Source organism: Equus quagga, chromosome 8, assembly GCF_021613505.1.
Source record: "Equus quagga isolate Etosha38 chromosome 8, UCLA_HA_Equagga_1.0, whole genome shotgun sequence".
NCBI lineage: Eukaryota > Metazoa > Chordata > Mammalia > Perissodactyla > Equidae > Equus > Equus quagga.
The window spans coordinates 90,458,845-90,483,927 of record NC_060274.1 but is presented as its reverse complement, the minus strand read 5'-3'; the positions used below and the strand labels follow the sequence as shown (position 1 = coordinate 90,483,927).

General features: G+C 46.7%; 1 protein-coding gene across 4 annotated transcripts in view; it reads right to left on the bottom strand.

Annotated features, from left to right (window-relative positions):
- EEPD1 (endonuclease/exonuclease/phosphatase family domain containing 1) overlaps positions 1-22,974 on the bottom strand; it is a 115,499-nt gene extending 92,525 nt beyond the window's left edge. The window contains exons 1-3 of one of the 4 annotated variants that reach the window (XM_046670581.1): positions 22,534-22,973; positions 22,057-22,071; positions 21,003-21,958 (exon numbers count right to left, since the gene is read on the bottom strand). In XM_046670581.1, coding sequence (XP_046526537.1) covers positions 21,003-21,880 — 878 coding nt within the window. In that variant the 5' untranslated portion in view covers positions 21,881-21,958; positions 22,057-22,071; positions 22,534-22,973. Of the gene's footprint in view, positions 1-21,002; positions 22,072-22,533 lie in introns of all 4 variants that reach the window. The other 3 variants (XM_046670582.1, XM_046670583.1, XM_046670580.1) reach the window with 3 other exon arrangements.
- Between the last annotated feature and the right edge of the window lie 2,109 nt (positions 22,975-25,083).

Below are 25,083 nucleotides of genomic sequence, written 5' to 3'. Positions count from 1 at the left end.
GTGTCAGGCTGTGTGAGGTGTCAGGAGTGCAACGATATGACAGCTCATCTTGAGAAGCTTACAAAGAAGTCATCCCTGGGATGGGCGGTTTGATTCCACAGTTGCCAAAACACGAAGAAGAGCATGGGACACAAGGAGGAAGCCATGGCAAGGAGGGGGCCACATGACCCCGCACTGACTGCAGAGCCCTCTAAACGTGGAAGGGAACAGAGGGAGCTAAGGGAAGTTAGGGCAGTGGGGTTGGTGGTGGAGTAGGGCAGGGGGTTGGGGAGTGAGGGGTAGGGTCGCAAGATGAAGAGCGCACATGACAGGTAACCGCTGACCACCTCCAGGACACTGCTCAATGGTCCTCAAACTTCTGCCTACACCAGCATCACCAGGGCATTTATCAAATTCATGTTTCCCAGGCCCTGCCCACAGAGGTCAGATCTAGTGGGTGTTGGGTGAGCTCAAGAATCCATACCACAAAGGCACCCCAGGTAATTCTGCAGGTTATATAACTTGACTTTAGGAAATGCTGCTAAAGGCCATGGAGGTGTGAAGTGACAGGCAGGCCTTAACTGTCCCGGTCACTCTGGGGCCAGCAAGGTGAAAGGAGGCGGGAGGCCAGGAGACAAGTAAGGGGGCTGCTGCTGCACAAGGCCAGGGGCATGACGATGGGGCTGGGGGCTGGGGAGTTGCAGAGCAAGACACAGATTCGGGGTAGAACTGACCAGACTTATGACTGATGCCCACTGTCCCAGCAGGCACAGAGCAGGGAAGGAGCCCAATCTGTCCAGGATCAGGGCCAGCTTGCCACAGGAAGGGATTTTAAATTTGGATCTGAGGATGAGCTGGCATTAGTGACATACCCAGGCAGACACACGCAGGCTGCTGAAATTATTCAAGTATTGTAAGGTAGGATACACCCAAATCTCCCGGGGATGCCCTCAGAATTGCCCTGCACATGTCCCGAGCGTGTCTGTAAGGTTTCTCTATCACGCTGGTCTAGGACAAACTAGAGCTAAGGCGACAGGCACAGAATCCCCAATATCCCAACAGCAGTGCCAGGCAGGGGCACCAGGGCCCCAGTTTCTGAGAGGGGATTTGAGGGGAGACCCTGCAGCTTTTCTGGACACTTTTCCTCCACTACTCCCAGAAAAGGAAATGAGAGAGGGCAGAGCAGGAAGCAGAGAAGGAAGAAAACAGCTGTTGCCTCATCACCTTTGCCTCCCCTGTCAAGGCCAATCAGGCAAGCAGAAAAAGGTACAATGGAATGTGACATCTGGTGGTGACAAGACAGATGGGGAGTCAGATAACAGACTGTAACACCTACTGCACAGGTGGAGAATTATCCCTCATCACTTCCTCCAGGTGTTGCACAATTGTTCCAAGCATCCGATGCCCTGCTAACTGCCTAATTCCTTTATCTACGAATTTATTCTGGGCGGAAAAGAGTCTTCAGAGTCTTTCCTATTGCTCTGTAGTTCCAGGGTGGAAGAGCCTTAGGTCAAAGGTCTGGAGCCATCGCTCACTGTGCTGGGGAGCAAAGGTTCTCAACCGGCTGCTCTCAGAACCAACCGGGGAGCTCTGGGGAAAACACCCACGCCCCGCCCCACCCCACCCCAGGCAGCTGAGGGGCATCTCCGGGCGGGCGGAAGCAGGCATGGGAATGTCCTTAAAGCTCCTCAGGTGATTGTGAAGCGCAAAGATGGCTGAGCACCACTGTTAGGGGAAGTTCAGTGGGCAGGACTCCTGGCGCCAGCCCTTCTCACTTACATCTGTTTGTGTCCTGTGTACACATAGGAGTTCCACCTACAATTTCCTTTGAGGAAAAGCTTCTGCTGATTTTTAAAGTCTGCTAACCACTACATATAGATAAGGTCCTATGTAATCATAATTTTGTTCCTAATTTTAAAATAATACATCACCACCTCAACCATCCTCACAGCACCATCGGTATTTTTGAGCATGTAGCCCATATATACAAACATATATATAACTCACTGATAAATTATATCAAAGGACTAATGTAATATTATGCACATTATAAAATATAGCTAAAATGGAAACGTTAAAAGGACAAGATAAAATTCACATAAACAGAAGTTCAGGGAGTCATCAGCCTCCAGCGGTGCAGCAATGGCGGAGGAGGGAAAGGCTGATTACTGGGTTGGAGTTAAACCACTGAACCCTTCAGATTAAAACTGGGACACTGCTTTATTTAAATACATTCTTAAAATACATGTGTGGGAAAAATAAAGAGGATCTCCACAGGAACAAGTTGGTTTGTGGATTAACAGATGGTTAATGGGTAAACTCTTTTATTCCACACAAAGAAAGCGTTTCCAACCTTAGGGTTTTAAGATTCTGGGAGATCAGATGGAGAAAGGATCTTCCCCCTGAAAAAGCACCATCCCACACAATGCCAAGGCCATAATCTCTTTTTTCTAGTTTAAATCAAACCTGTGGAAGACAAAAAGGAGTTTTCTTTTGAGCAAAGACCCAGAGAGAGAAAAGAGTTCTAAGCTGAAGGCTTTTAAGATTAACAGAACAGGCTCTTGGATCAAGTTATTTCCTGGGACAATTAAAACAGGAAGGTGAGTCAAATCAAGATTTCAGAGATCAAGGGTTGCTGACCTAGTGCCAGGCATGGTGCTGGAAGCTACGACCAGCAAGGGGCAGGAAGGCACAAGCTACCACATGGGGCTCACAGGGTACACAAGTAATTACGGTAATTACAATTCTGAAGGACTTGTGAGGGGGCCTCAAATTGAGAAGACCTCACATGGCCTCCAGGCTGGCTTCCCCAGGAGCCACATGAGTGCTGGCACTTACAGGAAGAGAAAGGGAGGGAAGACCATTCTAGGAAGAGCCCAGATGGGGACCTGGAAGAATTCCCAACTGTCAGGAGCATCAAGGGCTAAGAGATGGCTGGAGAGCTTGAGATGAAGCAAGAGACAAAGGCGGCATCACAGTGTGTGTGGTGGGGGGAGGGGGGTGTGGGCAGGAGCTCCCTGTTAGCACAGGGAGTCTGCACTCTATCTAAAGTGCTATAGGGAAAGACCTACAGCCCCATTTTCAGAAAGATGAGGTTTTCCTTTTAGAAGGTGCACTTTGACTAGAGCATGCAGACAGGAAGGGTGGGAGGCTCCACTGTAGGCCTGTCCAGAGCATGGCCAAGACAGAGAAGAAAACGGTAACAGCCATGAATAATGATGATGATGATGATGGTGGTGACAATAATACTGGGAACCAGGGGCTGTGGTAAGTACTTTACGCTCATGAATTCAGTTACTTGTCTAAACCTCTGGGCAGGGGCCCTATCGCCCCCATTTTCCAGAAGACAACGAGACACAGGGAGGTTAAATGACTTAAGTCAGACAAGTTGAAAAGACGAATGAAACAAAGAGACATAAAAACTGCTGAGAAGTCAAATAAGATGTCATCTAAAGCATCAAGCAATAATTCTTTGATGGCTCTAGTGAGGTAAAATTTACATACCATAAAATCCACCCATTGCATGTGTTCAATTCAATGAATTTCAGTAAATTTATAGTTGTGCAATCATCACTACAATCTAGTTTTAGAACACTTCAGTCCTCCCCAAAAGTTTCCTGGGCCCATTTGCAATCAATCTCTGTTCCTGCCTCCCACCGCAATCACCGATCGACTTTCTGACTCCAAAAATTTATGTACTAACATTTTAAGTCAAAATATATTTAATCATTTTTGGAGTTATTATTTTTCCTTCCACTGAAGACATTCAAAGTACCAGAGCTACTTAAGGAGGACGGGCCAGCCTTATTTTTAGGTTGTACAACTTTATACCATATGCTATTTCCCTCCCACCTCTTTCTTCTCACTCAAAACGATTTATTCTGCTTTTTGGCATTAGCAGTTTATTTAGGATCGTATTTATAATAGAGTCAAACACATAACAAGTTAGCATGATCTAAAGTCAAGTGCAATTATCTTTTTAATTTGAGACCTTTCTCTGTACACAAAAAATACTTTAATTCAACTAAGCTTTCGTTTTTATTTTAAGGGGGTCATTACTAAGGAAAACATAATCTCCCCCGCTGAAGTACAAATACTAACACCTGAGCATCTCAAACACCGCTAATATCTTCCCTATATGTTCATAGCTGTAAGAGCGGTACCTCCTAGCATCTGAACGGAAATAATTTGATTCAAATAGCAATCGCCTAAGAGAACTTGCTGAACTCACTGTGCTCCCATGAGATCAAATTTTTCTACCATAAAACAAGGCCCGGGGATAAGTAACGCTAGCTCTTCTTTTTTTCTTCCAAACTTCTGCTCTGTCCTGGGCTGTGTGAAGGAGGGGATTCTCTCCAGGTTGCTCCTGAAGTGATCTGCCGCCCAGTAAGCACATTAGCCTCCCCGCCCATCCCCAAAGGCCTTGCTCTATCCTCTTCGGGAAACTTCTTTCCATGGGACCTCTGTTTAGCTTCCCGGCCCTTCCCACACCCCCCCAACCTCACCCCATCCTGGGCTCACCCTCATCACCAAGGAGGTGGATCAGTCTGTGGTTCCCAAGTTTCTCCTTTACTCAGTAGTCCCAGGACAGGCGGGGCTTACCAGCTCAGCCCTGCCTTCTACTCCACACGCATCCCACCAGCTCCATCCACGCCACACACTGCACGGCTGAAAGTGAACATGCCCCAGTGTCGGTGCCCCCTACCTCTCCAGCTGCAAGAAATCACCCACACTTCTTCAACCTCATCGGGATTAAGTAGTCTCCCTCTCAGCCCCTCTGGCTTCCTTCTTCCCTGACCAGCCTGGGCCCCAGCATCTAGCAATTCTGAAGCCAAGGAAATCAACCAGGCCAAGACCTGGTCCCCAGAGTGGTGACACACTCTGCACCTTCCTTCTGCATGGCTCTAGAACAGTGACTCTCAACAGGGAACAATTTTGCCTCCCAGGGGACATTCATTTGGCAATGTCAGAAGACATTTTTGGTTATCACACCTGGAGAAGGGTGGTAGGGGGGTACTCCTGGCATCTAGTGGGTGGAGGCCAAGGATGCCACTAAACATCCTACGATGCACAGGCCAGCCCCCACAACCAAGAATTATCTAGCTCAAAATTCAACAGAATGTAAATCTACAGTAACCTCAAAAGGAAAATTCTTTAAAAAAGTTCAAACTGCCAAGGTTGAGAGATCCTGCTCTAAGGCACATCCTTATTTACATGTGAGGGCGAATTTCAGCCCTCACTGATTAGTTAAGTTTTTTTTATCTTAAAAATGGATTTGTGTTTTGAAGATGACTCTGAGAGAGACATGGAACAAATGTCCTTTGATCCAGGTATCCAGACTTGTGCAGGGTCTGGACACGGGCCAGGTATGTAACCACTCACATGGTGAAAGTGATCAGAAGGCACCCAGAAGGCTAGGGTCTTGGAGGAAACGGACAGCACATGAAAGGCCCTAAAAACACAAACCAATGAAGAACTAGTAGCAAACGCCACCCTCTGCTCGTCCAGTGGCCGCCACCATCTGGCAGAGAACAGGGCCTTGGTAATGGGCAGGGAGGCAGTGACTGACCCAGGATCAGAAAATGTCCAGGGCAGTAGATCTCATCTATGCTTTGCGTAGTCGAGGCCCCTCCTGGGCCCCTAACCCCGAGTTCCCCTTCTACTGGCTTTACATGCTATGCTTCCCCAAGAGTTTCATTTAAGAAAAGGTTTCCTTGGCTAAAAAGAGTTTTAAAACCACTGGTCCAGGACCTACATATCAGGGTGAATCAGTCAAGATTCTTAATTACAAGAAACAGAAACCAACACTAGCTGATTTAAGGAGAAAGGTACTCACTAAGAGAATATTAAGGAGCTAGGGTGGGCCATCAGAAACAACAGGCAAACAAGCCCCAGAACCGAGGTGGTAAGGACCCCAGTGCCACAATGCCAAGCCCTTGATGTTGGAGCATATGCAAGCTGACAGTGCCAGCCCTGGACACCACTCACTGTCACCCGCCACACTGACTCTGCTGTCCCATGGACACAATCCTGTGTAAACTGTCTCCATGGCTGGAGTGAGAGCTTTATAGTCCCTGAGCTGTCCAGTGTCACTGGCTCCCAAATCAGAGATTAAGATAGATGCATCAACCTGCAGAGCCCAGGCCCTAGCTGCAAAGGATGCTGGGAAAGAGAGCTTTTGCACTTCCAGCTTCCCCTGTGGGTGGTGGACTCTACTGCCCACCAAGTCTTATCAAGAAAGAAATTCTGCAAGCACAGAAGGGGTGGGGTGGGAGGGATCTAAAAGAATGACAGTGTGATACAAGGGCTTTGGGTCCTCAAGAAAGTAAAATGCATTGACAAGAAGGGGAAACAGCCCAAGTATTATTTGTATTTTTTGTATGTTTTAAATGTTTCATATCAAAACTAAAGGCCCCTATTTGGAGACCAAAAACAAACTTCACAGTTTGGCCTTGAACTATGCAAAAGACGAAGGTCATGGCACCTGGCTCTGACATTAGCAGCCACCAGGTCATCTGGAAACCTGGTTATAGAAAAAGAAATTTCTAATTTCACCTGGGTTGCTTTTAGGTGAAATCAGACGCCAGGTACCATTAGGTTTGGCTGAAATTAACTACAGAGGAGAGCTTACAAATAATTAGTTACAAGGCAGTGTACTGCCAACTGCACACAGGTCCTCTCCACTCTACTTGCTCACTGAGAAAGTGGAAGAAGCAAAGAAGCAATTAACACTAAAGATAAAGATCTATTTTAAAAGATGGGTATATTTATAACTCACTCATACTCAGACACTCTGTGGGTGGGGGCATGTACAGACATATGTCTGTGGTCAGACACACAGGATCCACGGACACGTGAGAAGTAAAAAAGATTTACAGAAACGAGACTCAATAAATGATGTCTGAACTATAAAAGATAATTCCAAGGTCTCTGATATCACATTTGACCTACTATAAAGTGTGACTCATGGCTGAGTTGTTTTGCACAAATAAATTAATTTTAAATTTAAACATTTATAATTTAGGGTCACTACTTTTCTTTTTTGGTTTGTTTATTTTAAACTAGCAGCACGTCTTTTGGCTCTTCCGCCACGTCCACTCATATGTGTATATCTACTCATACAAGAAAGATAATCTGAGGTTAGGCTACAGCGAGAGAACTGATTTATGCTTGAAAAATATGAACCATGGAGAAAGGCAAAATGAACTAAAATTATTCAGGGTGAGAATATAAGGCGGAAGGAGATTAAATTGAGATCCACGGATGTACAGAGGGAGCCTCAAAGAGTTCTGACTGCCTGGTTTTTACTTCTACTAAGAAAGATTTAGAAAAATGGGACAAAATTACAAATAAAGGATGTAGAGTGGGTAGAGGAAAAGTACGGGGGTAATAAAGACAGCTGAAGACTGGAATGAGTAACAGAGCAAAACTGTGGCACTTCATTCTCTGGGGATTTTAAAAACAGAGAATCACAGTATCTAAGAATTTAACCTAACAAAGAATACACACACACTCATGGAAAAATGTCTTAAGTTCTGTTAACAGTTGCAAAAGAAGACTTAAATAAATGAAGAAACGTAGATGTTCAAGGAAGGGTGACCCCACAATGCAATCAAATTTCCTCAAACCTCATCTATAAAGTCAACGCCATTCCAACAGGATGTCTGAGAAACTCTAAAATATATGTGGTTAGAGAAATGTTTAAGCAGAAGAACAAGGAAGGAGACTCACCCGACCAGAGGCCATGGTGTTGACAAGAGTGTGGGAACAGCTCAGGAGCACACGAATAGACCGCTAAACCTGCTGTACACATAGGACAAAGGGGCATCCTAAGTCAGTGGGGAAATGATAAGCTGCTTGTAGATGGTATTGGGAAAATTAAAAAAACTAAAATGAGATCCCTACCTCATACCTACACAGAGGTAAACTCCAGATAGATTAAAAACTTAAACGTGAAAGATAATTATAAAACTAAGACAGAAGAAAACTTAAGAGTGAATTGGGGTGAGATGGATTTGTTAAACAGCATCCAGCAGGGGCAATGGTAGATTTGACATCAACATTAAGAATTTCTGTTGTCACAACTAGAGGGACTTACAAGTAGAACACACAACTATGTACTGGGGGGCTTTGGGGAGAAGAAGGAGAAAAAAAAAGAAGAAGATTGGTAACAGATGTTCTTTCAAGTGCCAAGCTTTAAAAAAAGAATTTCTGTTGTGTGAAGGGCACCAAAGACAAAGGTAACGGAGGGTGATAAACTGGGGAAAGAGCTTTAAAATCTCTGAGACCACAAAGGGGATTGGCATCTAGAACGTGCATGAACATTTCAAAACAATTAAAAACAAAACAACAACAACAACAAAATTTTAAATTTTACAAAACGGGCAAAAGTTGTTCCCCAAAGGGGAAATCCAAAAAGTATGTGAGGGTCCTGCTGGCCTCATGGCAGCAGGGAGCCCAAGGCAGCCTGGCTTGCCATCACCTGTGGCTGGGCAGGTACACGTGGCACTTGTCCTTGCACACGGCCAATGACTAAGCAGAAGTCAGGAACACAGAACTAGCTGGAAACCATAAAAACACAAGGTTTTTGTAGATTAAAAACACTGCATTTTTCAAAGAGATATCTAAGGACATATATTTAACACTTTGTACTAGGAATCTACGGAGGGAGGTGAATGGCAATGGGAATGAAGATGAAAAGACATTTTTTAAATAAAACCAAACAGAAGTGGCACCTAGTATTGACTGATGACATGGTGTCATAAACTGAAGAATATAATGACTCAACTCTCCACAGCCGGGTTCAAAAGAATAAGGAAATAAATAACATATATATAATTTCATTTGTCTGCCATGACTTAGGCAGAGTCCTGTGGAAGGGGCTCCTTCAAGGTTCTTTCCTGGTCCAGGGTCCTGCAATTTGCAGATAGTATCATGAACTATCCAAAGCTCACCTCTCATTGTAAATCCTGGCACAGTGTATGTTATATTTTGGCTTTAGATAAAAGTGCTAAAGTTCCTTTCAAAACATAACTTAAATGTGAAAATCAGAGAACACCAAGTACTTCTCAAGGAGAGTGTTAAAAGTCCAGTGCAAAGAGACAGCTCCAACCAGAATAATTAAGCATGGCAAATGAAATTCTCCAGGTCCCTTCCTAAACAGAGGGTTTGTTTCTGTAGGACGGTGGACACTTTTTCCTTTTACAAGGCAATTATTCTATGTTAGGCTCCAGTATAATGACCCCATGACTAAGGGGCAAGGAAGAGGGGGAATATGGAGTGAAAAGGTCAGCACAAAGATATCTTGTATTTTGTAAGCTTGGAAACAGGTTTGAAAACAGCCCACCCAGATCTGAATAGATATTTCTCCAAAAAATATATACGAATGGCCAATGAACACATGAGAAGATGTTCAACATCTTTAGTCATTAGGGAAATGCAACTCACACCCCTCAATGAGATACTGCTTCACACCCACCAGTATGGCTAAAATCAAAAAGAGACAATAACAAGTGTTGGAGAAGATGTGGAGAAATAGGAGCCCTCAGATATTGCTGGTGGGAATGTAAAATGTGCAGCCATTCTGGAAAAGAGTCTGACAGTTCCTCAAAATGTTAAACATAGAATCGCCATATGACTCAGCAACTCTACTCCCAGGTATATACCCAAAAGAAATGAAAATATATGTGCATACAAAAACTTGTACACAAATGTTCATAACAGTATTATTCATAATAGCCAAAAAGCAGAAACAATCCAGATGCCCATCAGCTGATGACCGGATAAAGAAAATGTGGCACAGCTATACAATGGAATATTATTCAGCCATAAAAAGGGAAATATACACGCTACAACATGTATGAACCTTGAAACATTATGCTAAGCAAAAGAAGACAGACACAAAAGGCCACATATTAAATAATTCCACTTATATGAAATGTCCAGAATAAGCAAATCCATAGAAACGGTAAGTAGATTAGTGGTTGCCTGGGGCTGGGAGGAGGTAAGTGACTGCTAATGGGTATGGAGTCTCCTTGTGGGGTGATGAAAGGTTCTGGAATAGTGGTGAGGTTTGCACAACTTTGTGAATACAGTAAAAACCAGTGAACTGTACACTTTCAAGGACGGAATTGTCTGGCATGGAAATTATACCTCAATTTTTTAAAAATTCAGCACCTCCAAAGCCCCACACGCCTAACCTCCCTGGATGATAGAATCGGATAACTTCCTCAAGGCAAGCTGGGACCCATTGGAGGGGGTATCCCCCCGTTAAACTTGTCTCTTTAAACTTTCTCAACATAAAAAGGCTAGGAAACACTATCCCCTTTCTTAACCTCCCGGTCCTAGCTCCAGGTTTATGGATTTTCTGCCTCTGAATATAAGAGTTTGGGCTCTGAGTAATTCTGCCTGGCTTTGAATTTCACCAACCATGTGACTTCAGGCAAGTTTACTAAAATTTGACCCCAGGTTCGCTCAGATAAGTTTCCTTATGTGTAAGGTGGAGATACTCATCTCACTGGAATGGTGTGAAGATTACGTTAGTTAATGAATATAAAAGGCTGAACAGTAGCACTTGGGGCAAAGCAAACAGTCAATAAATGTCAGCAGTCATTTCTTCTTTCCACAAATTCCAGAGTGTTCTCGTGCTGAAACAAGGCTGTATGTACAGTCTAGGAGTGCAGAGGGCATCGCACAGGCATTTACAGCAGAGTGACTGTTACGGGAGGGAAAACACGGTGACAAGGGAGCCCACAGCTAGGGTGCTTAACTACACAAGTCAGGGAGAGCCTGCCTGGAGTCGGCTTCATAGTCGTCCCGTGGAATCTCACCCTCCCACAGCAATTCTAAAGGGCACTAAATTCTAAAGGACAAACTCATGTGTCACCATTCCATGTAGCCAAGGGCAAGCAAGGAAGCTAGCAAAGTGGAGGTGCTGCCTTGGCGGGGATGGGCAGAAGGTTTCAGGCCACTGCTGTTGCTTCAGGACCAAACCAAGGACTGGCAAGTTGGAAAGAGAGGAGTTCAAGGGCAACACATCAGAGCCCTAAGAGCTGGTCCATACTTACTGAGGCCCAGCAAGAAAGCCGTTCCTCTTGTCGAGCAGCCTGCCACTCCAGGAACTCTAAGGCAGGTTTCTCCAGCATTTACACTGTTAAATAAATACCTTGAAATCATCTTCTCTCTAGGGAAAACCCAGAGGAGCAGGTTCCAAACAAACAGCCAAGAAGGAAGTCCTTGGGCAATTTTTTTTTTTTTGGGGGCAATTTTTCTTACACCATCTTGTTAAGGGCTGAATTGTGTCCCCCAAAAGTCACATGTTGAAGTCCTAATCCCCCCAGTATCTCAGAATGTGACTGTATTTGGAGACAGGGTCTCCAACGAGGTAATTAAAGTAAAAGGAGGCCATTAGAGTGGCTCCGATCCAGTATGACTAGTGTCCTTCTAAGAAGAGGAAATTTGGACACACAAAAGTAACAAAAGGAAGATCACGTGAAGACAAGGAGGATGACAGCCATCTACAAGCCAAGGAGGGAGGCCTCAGAAAAAAAAATAACCTTGTTGACACCTTGATCTTGGACTTCTAGCCTCCAGAGCTGTGAGAAAATAAATTTCTATTGTTTAAGGCACTTAGTCTGTGGTGTGTTGTTACGACCGCCCTAGCAGACTAACACACATCTTACCTATAGGAACAACCACTCTTCCTGCTCAGAACTGAAGGGTATTCAGTAGAAATAGTGATCACTTTCCCTCTCAGTGGAAAGAAGTCTCAGGGTTTGAGGGGACTTTTGTGATTTAGAAGAAATGTATATATTTAAATATATAACCTTTACCAAGACAATCAATCAATAAAACCACCACAGCTGTTTTGATGAACACAAATACTGTTTTGGAAATCAAGGGTTGTGCGTGAGCTTGCAGTCTTATCTCTCGCTCGTTAGCCAGTTTATTTCTATACTTTGCTTTGGTAGATCAATGACAAAAAAATTCCTGATTTTTATAGGTTAGATAAATGGTTGCAAATGGGAAGTAACATTTTGAAGAACCATTTTATAATCTCAGATGCTCTTCAATTAAATTTACCCAAAAGTTTAAAAGATAGAAGCAACTTTTATTTCTAAGTTGGTTAGAAAGTTGAAACTCTAACAATATCCACTACCTACCTCCATTTTTATTATACACGTTGGAAGCATCAAAACTAACATAATTCAAGACTACAAATCAACTGCAAACAGTCTTGCCTGGCGTTTAACTGAATTCAGCACATGTGAACTGCCATGTGACTGTCTCTGGTGCAGTTTCACATGTATGGACATGTACTAAACGAAAATCAAACTTGAAAATGAAATTCAGAAACAGTTTTAAAAGACAGTGCAAAGTTACAAACTTGGGAAGGTATTTCATAAACCATCTAATCCAGTCTACCTGCTCAACTCCCTCCTAGTTTATAGTTATTCACAGGTTTCACGAGCAGGCCATCTCTGTGAGTGAAGAAAATCCTGACTAGTACAGGTCTTAAGCCAAAAAAACCCCCAGCTCATTACTCCTTCACTTCTTTTCTTTCTAAAAGTTGCAAGTGATTTTTGAGGGAGAATTTTGAGGGACAATGAACTCTTGATCTTATAACTCGTTACATTTCTGAGTCAATCTTCTAGGAAAAAATAACAGTGGGCCAGTAACAACCTGCAGTTACTGCCAGGGGTCTGTAATACACAGACACGGCAAAAACTATCTCTAGACTACATAAATAATATAACTCGGGCCCAGGTACTAGTGTTTCTAAAACCACAACTGATGTTCTCCTAACCAACCTCTACTCAAGGGACCCACCAGGCTGTGCCCATTCCCTTTGTAAAACATGCTGAGGGATGGATGCCCACGGCACACTGAGTACTCCTGGCCAGATGAACTGTGTGTCTCCATTTTCAAGTGGGCCATCATGTGCTTTCCTGGGGTCAGCTGTGTCTGTATCCAGACTTGTTTATGTCAGTTGATATATCACTATGGTCTCCTAAATTGTGACATCAAGTGATGAAATAGGAGTGTGAGCAGAAAGAGAAGTTGTTTCTAAGAAAACTAAGATGAATGTTTGGAATGCTTCTATAAAAGCAAACTGTTTAAAGAAACTACTGACAAAATAGGTGTGGGCAAGACAATTTTAAAAGACTGAAAAGTCATAAAAATATAGTATCCTGCATCAGATTGCTTTGTAAATATCCTTGCTCCACTCTGAAGAAACAAATACTAGATAGGCACACACACCCACACACACTCTGATATCATTATATATCAGCATACTTATGAGACCAAGTTGGTTAAGAGAGCATGTAGCCTAGTATGCAGGCTGGAGTGATGAAGAAAATACAAATTCGTAGAAAAGCATTAGTGAATTCAGAGTAGCTTTTTATCATCAAACTTTAGAGTCTAATTGCTTGGGCTATAATCCAAGTTTCACCACTTAAAAGCTGTGTGACCCTGGGGAAAGTTACTCAGCTTCCCTGAGCCATCTCTCTTGTATCTGTAAAAGAGGGCTTGTGATGATACCCACGTGCGAAGCTACTTAGGTCCGGGCCTCAGCCACAGTCATTATCAGTGTTAATTATCATTGCTTTCATTCTTTAGCACAACTACGTCTACCTCTTGGACACTGAAAGTACAACCACCATTAGGTGGGGGCAGGGACGTGCAGTATTTTGCTGTTTAAAATGAGTCCTCAAATTAAAAACGACTGGGAACCATTCTACCATGAAGAACTGACCAGTAAAACGACACAGTGATCTGAAGCTGCAGAGGCCGTGCGCCCAGCAAGGAAGGACGGAGCCCTGAGTCTACTGGCAGACGAGTCCAGGGCCTGATGCCAAGCATCAGTACTTGGAGGCCACCAAAATGTTGACTTTTCCCCCAGTTTAAGAAAACGGAGACTGCAAAATAATTTAAGTCAGATTGAATTTCCTTATTGAAAATACATTCTGGAGAAGTTTTTGGTTTTTTTTAATAGAGTATTGGATCAGTATTTTAAAAGACAACAATCTTTCCAAGACACTACGCTTTTAGTACAAGCTGGAAAAACGAAGCCCCGATTTTACCCTCCAGCTTTGGGGTGAGCAAACAGGATTCAGGTCCCTACAACATGATAAAACCACACCCAAAAGGCACGCAACCTTAAATGTGACAACGTGAACAAGGTTCTCTTGGCTGAAGCACAGCATTTCATGAGTTTACAGCAGCCTCTAGATAAAACAATTGAAGGCCCAGCTTAACAGCTTAATCAGGTAATGGCTGAACCAAAATAGAATTTGCAGGAAACAAGGGCTCATTGGAAACACAACAAAGCAATATGGTTAGGGAGCTGTTCTCAGTAAAGAAAACCCAGGGTTTCTTTATCCAATAGTATGGTAGAAGGATTCAAGACTTTTCTTCATAATGAAACATTTACTCTGAGCACAGCTCCCCAGGGTTCCTATCCACTGCAATCCAGCTGTCCGGCAGCTGTCAATCAAAACATTACAACAAGAACTGTTGTCCAGACCAGGGCAGTGTACAGTCATAAGGAACAGGGTCAGGAAGTTTCTGAGGTTCCTAAATAGTTGTTGAGGACTACAAGCCTGCAGGTAGAGCAGGGCATTTTTGTGGCATCTCCTGGATGTTTTGATGCTAGGAGTCATCGGTGTGCAATTTCCAATCAGCTGTACATTGTTACACGGAGACCAGGGCGTCTGTGATGAGCACATCAAATTTCATCATCGAAATGCATCATTTTGTTTGTTATTGGCAGAAATCGTTATTAAGGAATTCTGGGATAAAATCTTTTGTAAAGTAGGGTAATTCTGAAATAAAAATAAGACACAGCAAATAGCACACACCTCACTGCTATTCGCTACTGTGTGTGTGGGGGAGCCTGCCGTGTTCCCTGTCTGTACAATTCAGACTATAAGCCTGGGCAGAGGGCAGCCTGGACTCCTGAGTGTCAGGAACTGACCCTGATTTCCTAACTCCTCAGTGTCAGCTTCGTGGCGGGGTGGGGGGGGGGGGGGTTGCTGACTTTCACCCCAAGGGCCACCACGCTCTTGCCACTCAGACTCCAACCTCCTCTCCAGTCCAGCTCCTTCCCAACCACCTGACTTGGTCCTGTTCCTTCTTCCTTCCCCTATGCTGAGGTCTCCACACACCTCAGAAGCCAGGCAGACAGGTACCAGATTCCTGTACCTAAGCTTTACCTGCCCCTTCACGACACACATTGCCCTGGTTAAGTACCTGTGAATGTGTCTCCCTGATGACACAGCTCCCTGATGACAGGGCCAGGTCTCCCTGTGCCCCTGACCTCACCAAGTAGCAAGCAAGGTACAGATGCTCAAGCAATGTTGAATTTAATTTATGTAAATGTCTTTTGACAAAAATAGTTACCTAAAACCCCCCCAAACATGCCCTTGTTCTACATGTAATTGATACTAAAGAGCAAGTGGCCTTGTCAGATGCCCAGTCAGCACAGAGGACAGATGACAAGGCCTCTTCCTCCACCCACAATGGACCAAGATCCCACACCGGTCAGAGCAAGGCAACAGCAGAGGGAAGGGGTGAAGCCAGCAAGTGGCACCATGTTGACACAATGCAGAGGCTTGCAAGTCAGCCCTGGGATTTCTTAAACGCCTTGGAGCCTGTCTTCTAGGATTCCACCTGGTTAATCCCCACCATATCCAAAACACAGGCAAGTCTTTCCAGTTTTTGCCTCTAAAAGATCCTCTCAACTCCACCCACTTCCACTTCTCTCCATTCACCATCCTTTTTAGCCTTGACTCTGCAACAGCCTCTCTACTCAACTCCCAGGACCCACTCTAAGCATTCCCCACCCGCCAGGAGCCAGAACAACATGGTAACCAGTAATTCATCAAGCTCTGCTTCTAATGCTCTGTGGCCGCCTTCCGCTGTTAAAATAAGAGCCTTGGAGGCCCCACCCACTGGCGCTGCCTCCCTTGCAACCCCAGCCACCCGCACCTCCCGGAACTCTGGCTCTCAGTCTGGAACAAGCACTCTCGGGGCCTTCGCACTGGCTGGTTCCTCTAGTGGAGCACTCTTTTCCCCAGCTCTTCCCATGCCTGGCTCCTTGTCACCCATCAGCTTTCAGCTAAGGCTGTCCTCGAACCCCATCTACCTCAAGAGGTTTCTCTTCAACTCACCTCCATCATCCTCAGCACTCACCACTCTCTGTAATTATTTATCTACGTATTGATTTGTTCATCTCCTTGCCTCAAACGGAAGCTCCATAAGAGCACGGACTTTGTCTTGCTCTACACTTTATTACCAGAGCCTGACACAGGAACCTGGTACCTAGTGAGAGCTCAAAAATATCTGTTGAATAAATGAGTGAATAATAAAGGACCGAATATCCCCTGGGAGAATCAATACTTTCAAACCCCCAAAGTCAGATCCCAAATGGGCGCATTCTCAAAAATCAAAAGTAACATCTTCCCTTTGGTGAAATAAATCCTGTGTTGTGTCCACACCAGGACTTCCCTTCGTTCACACCATCTTCTCTTATTTATCCACAACAGTCTTATTACTGACCACCTTTCTCTCTGGAAACGACCCAGACCTCCTTGGCTCAGAAAACCGGAACTCCTCTGGCCATAAGCCTTGTCCTTCAGAGGAACAAAAACAGGAAGGGAGCAGAGTCCTCTAGGGGCTTGACATGGTCCCAGGAGTCTAGGTGAAGCCCTGATGCCTGGCCAGCCTAAGACCTGAGACAGGCAGAAAACAGCAGGTGCGCCAGGGGTCAGTAGCTCGAGATGGAGTTTGGGAAGAGACACACCCCGACTTCCCAGTCTGAAATCAGACAAATGCCCGGCTTCAAAACCTGACTCTAACATCTATATTTCTGAATGCCACATGGATGCTATTTAATCTCTCTGAGCCTCAGTTTCCACAGGTGTCAAAACGAATTTCACAAGTTCTACTTTAAGGGGATTGCTGGGCATTTTGCCCCCAGATGTTATGTCTGGCTATATCTACCCATCCTTCAATTCCCCAGTACGAGCCTATTATTCGTACGGGAAAAATACAACCAGATATCAATCATACTCAGCGACTTTCCCCAAAAAAATCTGGGTTTCCCAGACTGTTGAGGCTGAGCCATACAAGCCAATTCACATTTACTTAACTCTGTGAAACAGTGCCAAGCCGACTCCTGAATTTAGTGTATGCATGTACACAGCACCTACTCAATATATATTTTTCAATGAATGAATCAAATGACAAGATAGGTTGTGTCTATAGAGATCCTACTAATCAAGTCTGATAAACCAAAATCTCCTTTTTCACAGTCAGTGTCTGATGCTGGGCACTAATTCTCTTTGTGCTTTGATACTGCAGACAGACATGCGGCAAGAAAACAAACGTAGGCCATTATAAGGCTCAAGCCTTTGACCCTTACAGTTCCCTTCTGACGGAGGCCATGGGGAAAAAGAGCAGGTGGGATACTAAACCTCCTCATTTCTTTTGAAGATTATCCATCAGCTCCCCCAGGGCTTATGCTTTCAGAACCCAAAGGGACTTTTCAAAATAGAACAACTTCTCAGCAAAAAATAAAAAAATTAAAATTAAACAATCTTCATTCCATATGTGGGCTGTCACCAAATTTTGCAAGGATATTTAGCAGGAGCATTCTTCTTTTAGTCTTGCTCCATAAATACTGAACAAGGAAAAACATTGCCTAAGACTGAGATTTGGCAAAGGAATCTGATGAGACCCATGAGTTCTGTGCCACAGCGTGATGCCCCTGGAGGTTCCTGGTGACTGTATGATTCTCTAACTTTCTGCTGCCCTGCCACAGGCTTCGCATGCAAAACATGGTTTCTTGTAGCTCACACATGCTCACCCACCAATGCAGCAGCATCTCAAGGCAAGAAAGAACGCTTACTCTTTAGAGTCCCACATAGGCACCCTTTAGTCTAAGAACACTCCTGCTAAAGCCACAGAAAGGAAAACGAAGAACCAGCTACTCCCTTCACAAAAGAAGTGCCCAAAGCTTTCTTTTTTTTCATTAGCTTCATTCAACAGATGGAAAAACTGAGACTTGGAAAGGTTAAGGAACTTCACTAATACAGAAGAGGTGGAGCCAAAGGTTTGTTTTTTTTTTTAATGCCTTTACAAATGGATTTAATTTAAGAAAATGTGAACAGCACACAATTTGGCAAGTGCCCTTGACTTGGCAGAGAGAGGGATGCCTCAACAAGAGGCAGGATAAAGATGATGGGCTTACAAAACTGCATGCTTACAAACAGTATGGGTCTAAAATCAGAAAGTCTGGGTCCTGCTTCCTGCTGAGTCATTAATGAGCTGTGGGATGGAGGCAAATCGTTTAACTTCTTGGGTTTTAGTTTCCTCACCCGGAGATGGAGAATCATTAATGAAAGCAGGCATTATCTACTTCCCAGAATTACTGGGGAAATCAAAAGAATGTGATAGCTGTTGGAAAATATGAAGGCATATCCAGGAGTTGGTATCTCTTGTATTGTACGCATACATGTATGAAAATAAGAGCCACCCAGAAAATTACCTGCATCCATTCTGCTCAAACTAAATGTACTTCCTCTTACTAACAAAGGGATCAACTGGAATGCAAGAGATTTTTGTGAATCAGGATGAACACACAGCTCTTGGAGAATGTGCACTGCTGTTTTGAAAACATGTGACCCACTCTGTCACAGCCAGCAGTCTTTGGGTGCCCTAGGATGGGCACACAGGCAAATGGACCCACTCCAGCTCTGCACGGGTGAGATCCTAAGCCTATCACTTTGTGTTCACCAGACAACAAGGTGCGAGGAGTGCCCAGAACACTCAACACACTGTGAACAGGCAAAAGGAACCACTAACCCATAGGAAAACACACGTGGCCAAGTGTAAGAAATGTGACAGACACAGGTCACCTTCCTGGTTACTTCCAGGGATCCCCTCCTACATCCTACTGGCTTTGGGTAAGCTCTTCGGGAACTCTCGCCTGAGGACAGCAGTTAAATGTCCTCAACAAATCGTCATTCCTCTAGGAAATCCAAAGAAGAAACACCAGGACAAATCCTAGCTCCACATTGGACAAGAGTTGCTGGCTCTTTTCCTCAGTGTGCCCCTGGCTGCCCCAGGTCTGTGCTGCAGAGTGGAGCCCACTCTGAGGCTGGCTGTCTCTTGCTCAAGCTCCCATTTTCTGCCCTTCACATGCATCTGTTCCAGAAGCTGACTAAGCCCCTCGAACTCTAGCCAGAAAGAACATCAGATGATTGAATAAATACAGGGATGATCAGAACAATCAAAGAAAATGTAGTGCCTGGAAAGCTCTACATGGATTCACCAACCTTGTCAGAAAAGCCAGTACAGGGGAAGATGCTTTACAGAGCAACCACAGGGATAGCTCTTTGCCCAACACACAGCACAATGGAGCTCAAACTTTAGTGTGCACCAGAACCATCCAGAGGGCATGTGAAAACATAGAAACCCTGAGTTTCTGAGTCAGTCACTGATGCTGTCCAGAGACCACACTTGAAAATCACTATCACAGTAAATGGGCAAAGGCTGCCCAATCTGTCACTCCCACTGGGGAAACTTCAGATCCTGATTCATCCCCTTCCACCCTTCAAATTGAGCCCTAAGGAAACCTCATGATAGGAATGAAACAGTCATCCCTCCCCTCCCCTTTCCCATACATACAGCCATGCTGCTGTGGATGAAGAGAACAACTATCAAGCCATTCCTAATAAATATCTCCCAGAGCTGAGTCCAGTTCTCAGCTGTGTACAAGATGATTTCGCAAAAGGAACGAGTTACGGTGCAAAACAGAGGTCATGGCAGGGCAGGAAGGGCGCTCAGGGGCTCCCCCGGTCCAATTCTCTGACCTGGTGCACAGTCCCTCAGTCCTCAGTGACAAGAGCATGCCATTGGGACAGTGCCAGGGAAACGCTGTGACCTGGTTTTCTCCTCACTCATTTATCCTGATGCTCTGCCACAATGCACTGTGATTTCCCCCTGAGAACTCACTTCATGTCACCAAACTGCTGACCCGCCAGCCTCACCAACAACCCAGTGCAAAGCAGAGCAGCGAGTGGCCACAAACACACTGCACCTCTGGCGGGTGGCTGGGCAAAATCCCTCGAGCCCAGGATCAGAGGATTTCTGACCTGGAAGAGATCGTTAAAAATGTTTCTTTCCTTCCCAAAGCTGATTACATTATACAATACACTATTTTACTAACAGCAGGAGTTGTGGCTACAATAGCATTGTTTTGTTTTATGGGGGTTAAACGGAAGTTCCTACAGAGAGCAGTGCTGTGAATAATGTAAACATTGTGTGATAAGAGCCCATCCTACAAGTCTCTTCTCTTGTGGTTCAAATGGGAAAATCTGGCCAATATTCACCACACGTCAGCTTGACCTTTCCTGGCCACAGGACAGGGGAGGTTACATACATTTGAGGCTGCAATTGTGGGTCTGGAAACCAACTTCAGGCTAAATAAGGTAAAAGAATGAAGAGTGATTCATTCACAGCATTTTGGTAAATATACACAGTGTATGTGTTTGCAAATACCTGGTCTTTAAGATGATTTTGTGAACACAAATAAGCATATTTGGTGAAATAAATGTGACTTTTCCTCCCATCAAAAAAATCCAGCTAGCTCTTTCTCACATGCACAACTGTGCAATAGTTCCCAGGCTCTGACTGCCTGATCGGGTGGCAACCCCACGAAGTCTGTGAGTCAAAGAACAACCTCCAAAGCAGTAACACCAACACAATCTCCACTTACCCCCAAATTATGAATTGATCTCAGATACACCACATTCAAGATACGGACCACAAGCCCAGACAACTGTATTCAGAAAATTCTGGAGCTCAGCCACAGGTGACAATATTGGCTGGGGACTCAAGAATACTGATTACTCCTGCCCTCTTCCTATCCCCCCAAAAGTCCATTCAGTTGCATGCACAGATGAGGCCATGCAAGAGCTGCCTCCACACCCAAGACCGTTGGACGTTCCTGTCCTCACCTGTTTTCCAGGAGCGTCATACACACCACCTCTCGCACCCCCGGGTTGTTGGCCTTCTCCACCGAACAGCCCTGCAAGTTCCAGGTGGCCAGCCTCAGCACAGGCCGCCCATCCCTCGTGCCTCCAAAGGCCTCCACCGAAGGCCGAGTGGAGATAATCTGCGTGGGCCCCCCGGGCGGCAGGTCCAAGTCCTCACTCTGCAGGCTCAGTGAGGTGGGGCTGGGGTGAGGCTTGGCCGTGAAGGTCAGGCCCCCGTTTGTGTGGGTGGACGGGGGCCTGGACCTCTCGGCAAACACCTGGTGCCGTATCCTGTCCAGGAAGGCGGCATTGATACCACCCATCCTCACCAGGTCCTCTACGCTGCGGAAGGGCCCATGCTCGCGGCGGTAGTCCACGATGCTGGCGGCCATCTTCTCCGTGAGGCCTCGCACACTCATGAGCTGAGCCGGGGTGGCGGTGTTGATGTTCACACGCGGGGTGAGGGGCACGGCGGTGGCCAGGTGGTGAGGCTGCTGCTCGGCCAGCAGGTCCCGCCGCAGGGAGCTGGGAGAGTGCTGCGCGGAGCTGCCCTTGCTGCTTACGCAGATCTCGAACTTGACCTGCTCCAGCTTGGTGGCACCTACGCCGCTGACCAGTGCCAGGTCCTCCACCTTCTTGAAGCCACCGATGTACTCCCGGTACTCCACGATGCTGCGTGCCACGGCACGCGTCACCCCAGGCAGGGTCATCAGCTCCTCCTCCGTGGCAGTGTTGATGTTGAGCCGCTCCTGATTCACCAGGATGTTGCTGAAGTTGCAGGCTGCGCTGAACTTGCGGCTATGGGACAGGTCCGAGGGGTCCCGCGGGATGGAGCGGTGGCAGCCCAGGGTGCTCCCCATGGCGGGTCAGGATCAGGGGCCTAGGAAGGCCTCACCACCGAAGAAGAATTCTCTGGTTAGGGGAGAAGCCCAGTAGACCTTAGAGGCACAGAAGAGGGGAAGGTGGAGGATTCAGGGGATGAAACCGTTAGCATAGATAAACACTAAGTCTCCATGCCCAGAGTGTCCAAAAGTACCTTTCACTTGGTCACCTGCAAAACAAATTAATAAACACACAAATCGATTGAATCAGTTAATCAGCCTGCATTAGCACTCCCTACCTAGAGCTGGAGTTCTTGACCAGGAGTCCTGGGCTGGTAGCTGTCCACGAACCCCTGCACATGCGCACACAGTGAGGCTGGCCCACGTGGACTGTCCTCTGGAAAGGTCCAGTTTTTATCACTTTGGGGTCTAAAAAGGCTATGAGCTGCTTCTCTTGGAAAGAGACCTATCCCCATCAGCCCACACCTCTCAACTCTCACAGCACTGGGGCCGTCTCCCCCCTTTGGTCGCCCCCACTTGGGCTCGGGCAGAAGGGAGGGCGCATCCCCCTCTCTCCCTGCGCCTAACACTCAGTGCCACCTGCAACTTGGGAATTCCATCCTCACTAGTGCGCTCACCAAGAAGGGGTTTATTGACCCCCACCAGACCCACCGCTCGTCCCCGCGCCCCACCTCTCGGCTGTTCCCCCGGGGCGTCCTTCTTCCACCCGCGGCTCCGAAGCCTGAGCCCAACCCGGGACAGCACGGGCCCCCTGTCTCCGGCCCCGGTGCCCGCGAGGGTGTGGGTCAGGGGCCGGGCCACGGGTTTCCGCCCACGCCGCCTCGGGCCGCGCGTTCCTGCTCTTCCTGCGGGAGAAACTCTCAGAGTCGCTCTCCGAGAGCCGGCAGGAGCTGCAGGGCTGCGCGGAGGCGGCAGCGACGGCGAGATCCGACCGCCGCGGCTGCACCAAGTCTTGCACCAGGATTTGCCGCGTCGCCGCACCTGCGTTGCTCCAAGCAAAAGTCCTGCGCCCGACTCGGACGCGGGATCCGCCAGAACCGCGTCCAGCACCCGGCACCAGCACCAGGGCTCCTGCTCGCCGTCCGTGTCAAAGCCAAAGTCCCGGCCGCGCTGCCCGCGCCGCCGCCGGCACCACGGCCACGCCTCCTCCCGCGCGGCAACTCCTCCCCGGGACTCCCGAGGGCACGTGGGGCGGGCCCTGAGCTAGAGGCCCGGCCCGGGAGAGCCGAGCCCCAGAGCGTGGGGCGGGGCCCTGGACTGCGAGAGGCGGGGCCACGGAGCGCGGGGGCGGAGCCAGGACGCGAGCGGGTGGGGCGCGGGGCCCGGGGGTGTGCGAGGCGAGGCCGTGCGGCGTGGGGGCGGGCCCGAGAGCGTGGGGCTGGAGGTGGAACCCGGGAGCGCGGAGGCGGGGCCATGGCGAGAGGAGGCGTGTCCCAGGAGCGCGGAGGAGGGATTTAGGACAGTGAAGGGGCGGGGCCGACGCCGCGGCGGCCGCGAAGGGTCGCAGGGAGGTTGTCTTTGCGTCTGCAGCTCCTGAACTGGCTTGCTACCCCTGAATGAAGGCTGGTTGTGCCTGGTGGAGGCTGTTTAGTCTCGTCCGAGGCGAGACCCGCCTGGCTGCTTTTAGGCGGGCAGAGCCCCACAGAAGAGAGGGGCGCCCAGGGGCTCAGACGCTGGCAGGCCGCTAGCCCGAGTTTAGTCGGTCTTTGGGTCCCGGGGACAGGGCCAGGCCACTCCTTGTGGGGGTGGCACCCCTGCGGGTGAGGGGCCTCTCTCAGTTCTGCCGTCAAGTCAGAGAATGTTCGAGAGGGGACTGAATAGGATCTTTTTAGCTTCCCCCCCCCCCTTTCCGCCGCCTCTTTTCTTCCACTAGAGTATTACCTTTGCACTGCTCACGGAGATGTCGCCAAACGACGCTCGTCGCTCATTGTGCTGCTAGGAGAGGGCACGAAACACTAATGATTTAGAGATGTGTTCACATAGGTCGCTTATGGGGTTGCTCACTTGCATTTAGTGCTCTGAGTAAATATGAGTTTATGTTTCTGTAAGCATTAAAGCTCGTCATTAAGAAGGAGGGAAATGCTAATTGGAAATGGACGCTGCTTCCCAAAATTCAGAAGTTTTTGGATCATACTACTAAGTGACAATTTAGTTAAAGATTAAAGAGCCTGCTGCCTTACAGTGGATACATAGAGCTAGAGCATTCGATTAAACAAACCATGTGGTGATACCGTTGAATACTTTGACCCTGAGCCTTTAGTGTCCTCTGAAGTTTCATCCCCAACCAGTGTGACCAATGCTTCTACTTTAAATTCCCGGGGGCTAGGTCACACAAACAGTAACTTTCAGGGAAGGCAGAAGTTACTTCAGATGTGAAATAAGATGCAGCCAAGTCTTGGCAAAATGCTGTTGCCTTTCTGGGCACCTTCCCGTACTGTGTATACTAGTCAGGGCTCTTCATTGCAAGTGATAGAAATCCAAGTCAAACTCCCTGAGACAAAAAAGGAGGATTTTCGGGTTTTTGTGCAGAAAAAGTTAAGGAATAGACTGACTTCAAGCATGGCTGCATCCAGCTCAAATGATGTCATCAGGACCTCTTCTAACACTTTCCATCTATCCCCTCCACTTGCCCCTCCTACCACCTACTAGGTTACACTATGCCACTCCTTTCCTCCTGTAAACTTGCCATAGTAAGGAACAAAAATCATTCGAGAAAAGAAGGAAAATCCCTTTTAGGGGAGGAGAAAGTCTTTGTTGAGCAGAATGCCATGATGGGCCTTTGTGGCTACGGATGGACAGCCTGGGGGCATGGTCAAGTCGATTAGAAGTAGAGACTCTACATGTTTTGTTATCCAAACCAGGATACTTTGGAGGGTAAGAGGGACACTACTAACTTCACTGGCACAACAGGCATAATCTGATTTTGTTGCCTGTAAACCTAAGCATATGTTCCCCCTTGGTAGAAATGAAGCCAAGACGTAGCTCAACCACTGTGCATTCAAAGAAACAAAACCACAACGAGATGACTGAATTTAAAATGACTGACCATACCAAATGTTGGTGAGGATGTGGAGCAACTGAAATTCTCATACATTGCTGGTGGGAGCGTAAGATGGTACAACCACTTTAGAAATCAGTTTGGCAGTTTCTTAAAAAGTTAAACATCTACCATTCAACCTAATCATTCCATTCCTAAGTATTTAATAAAGAAAAATGAAAGC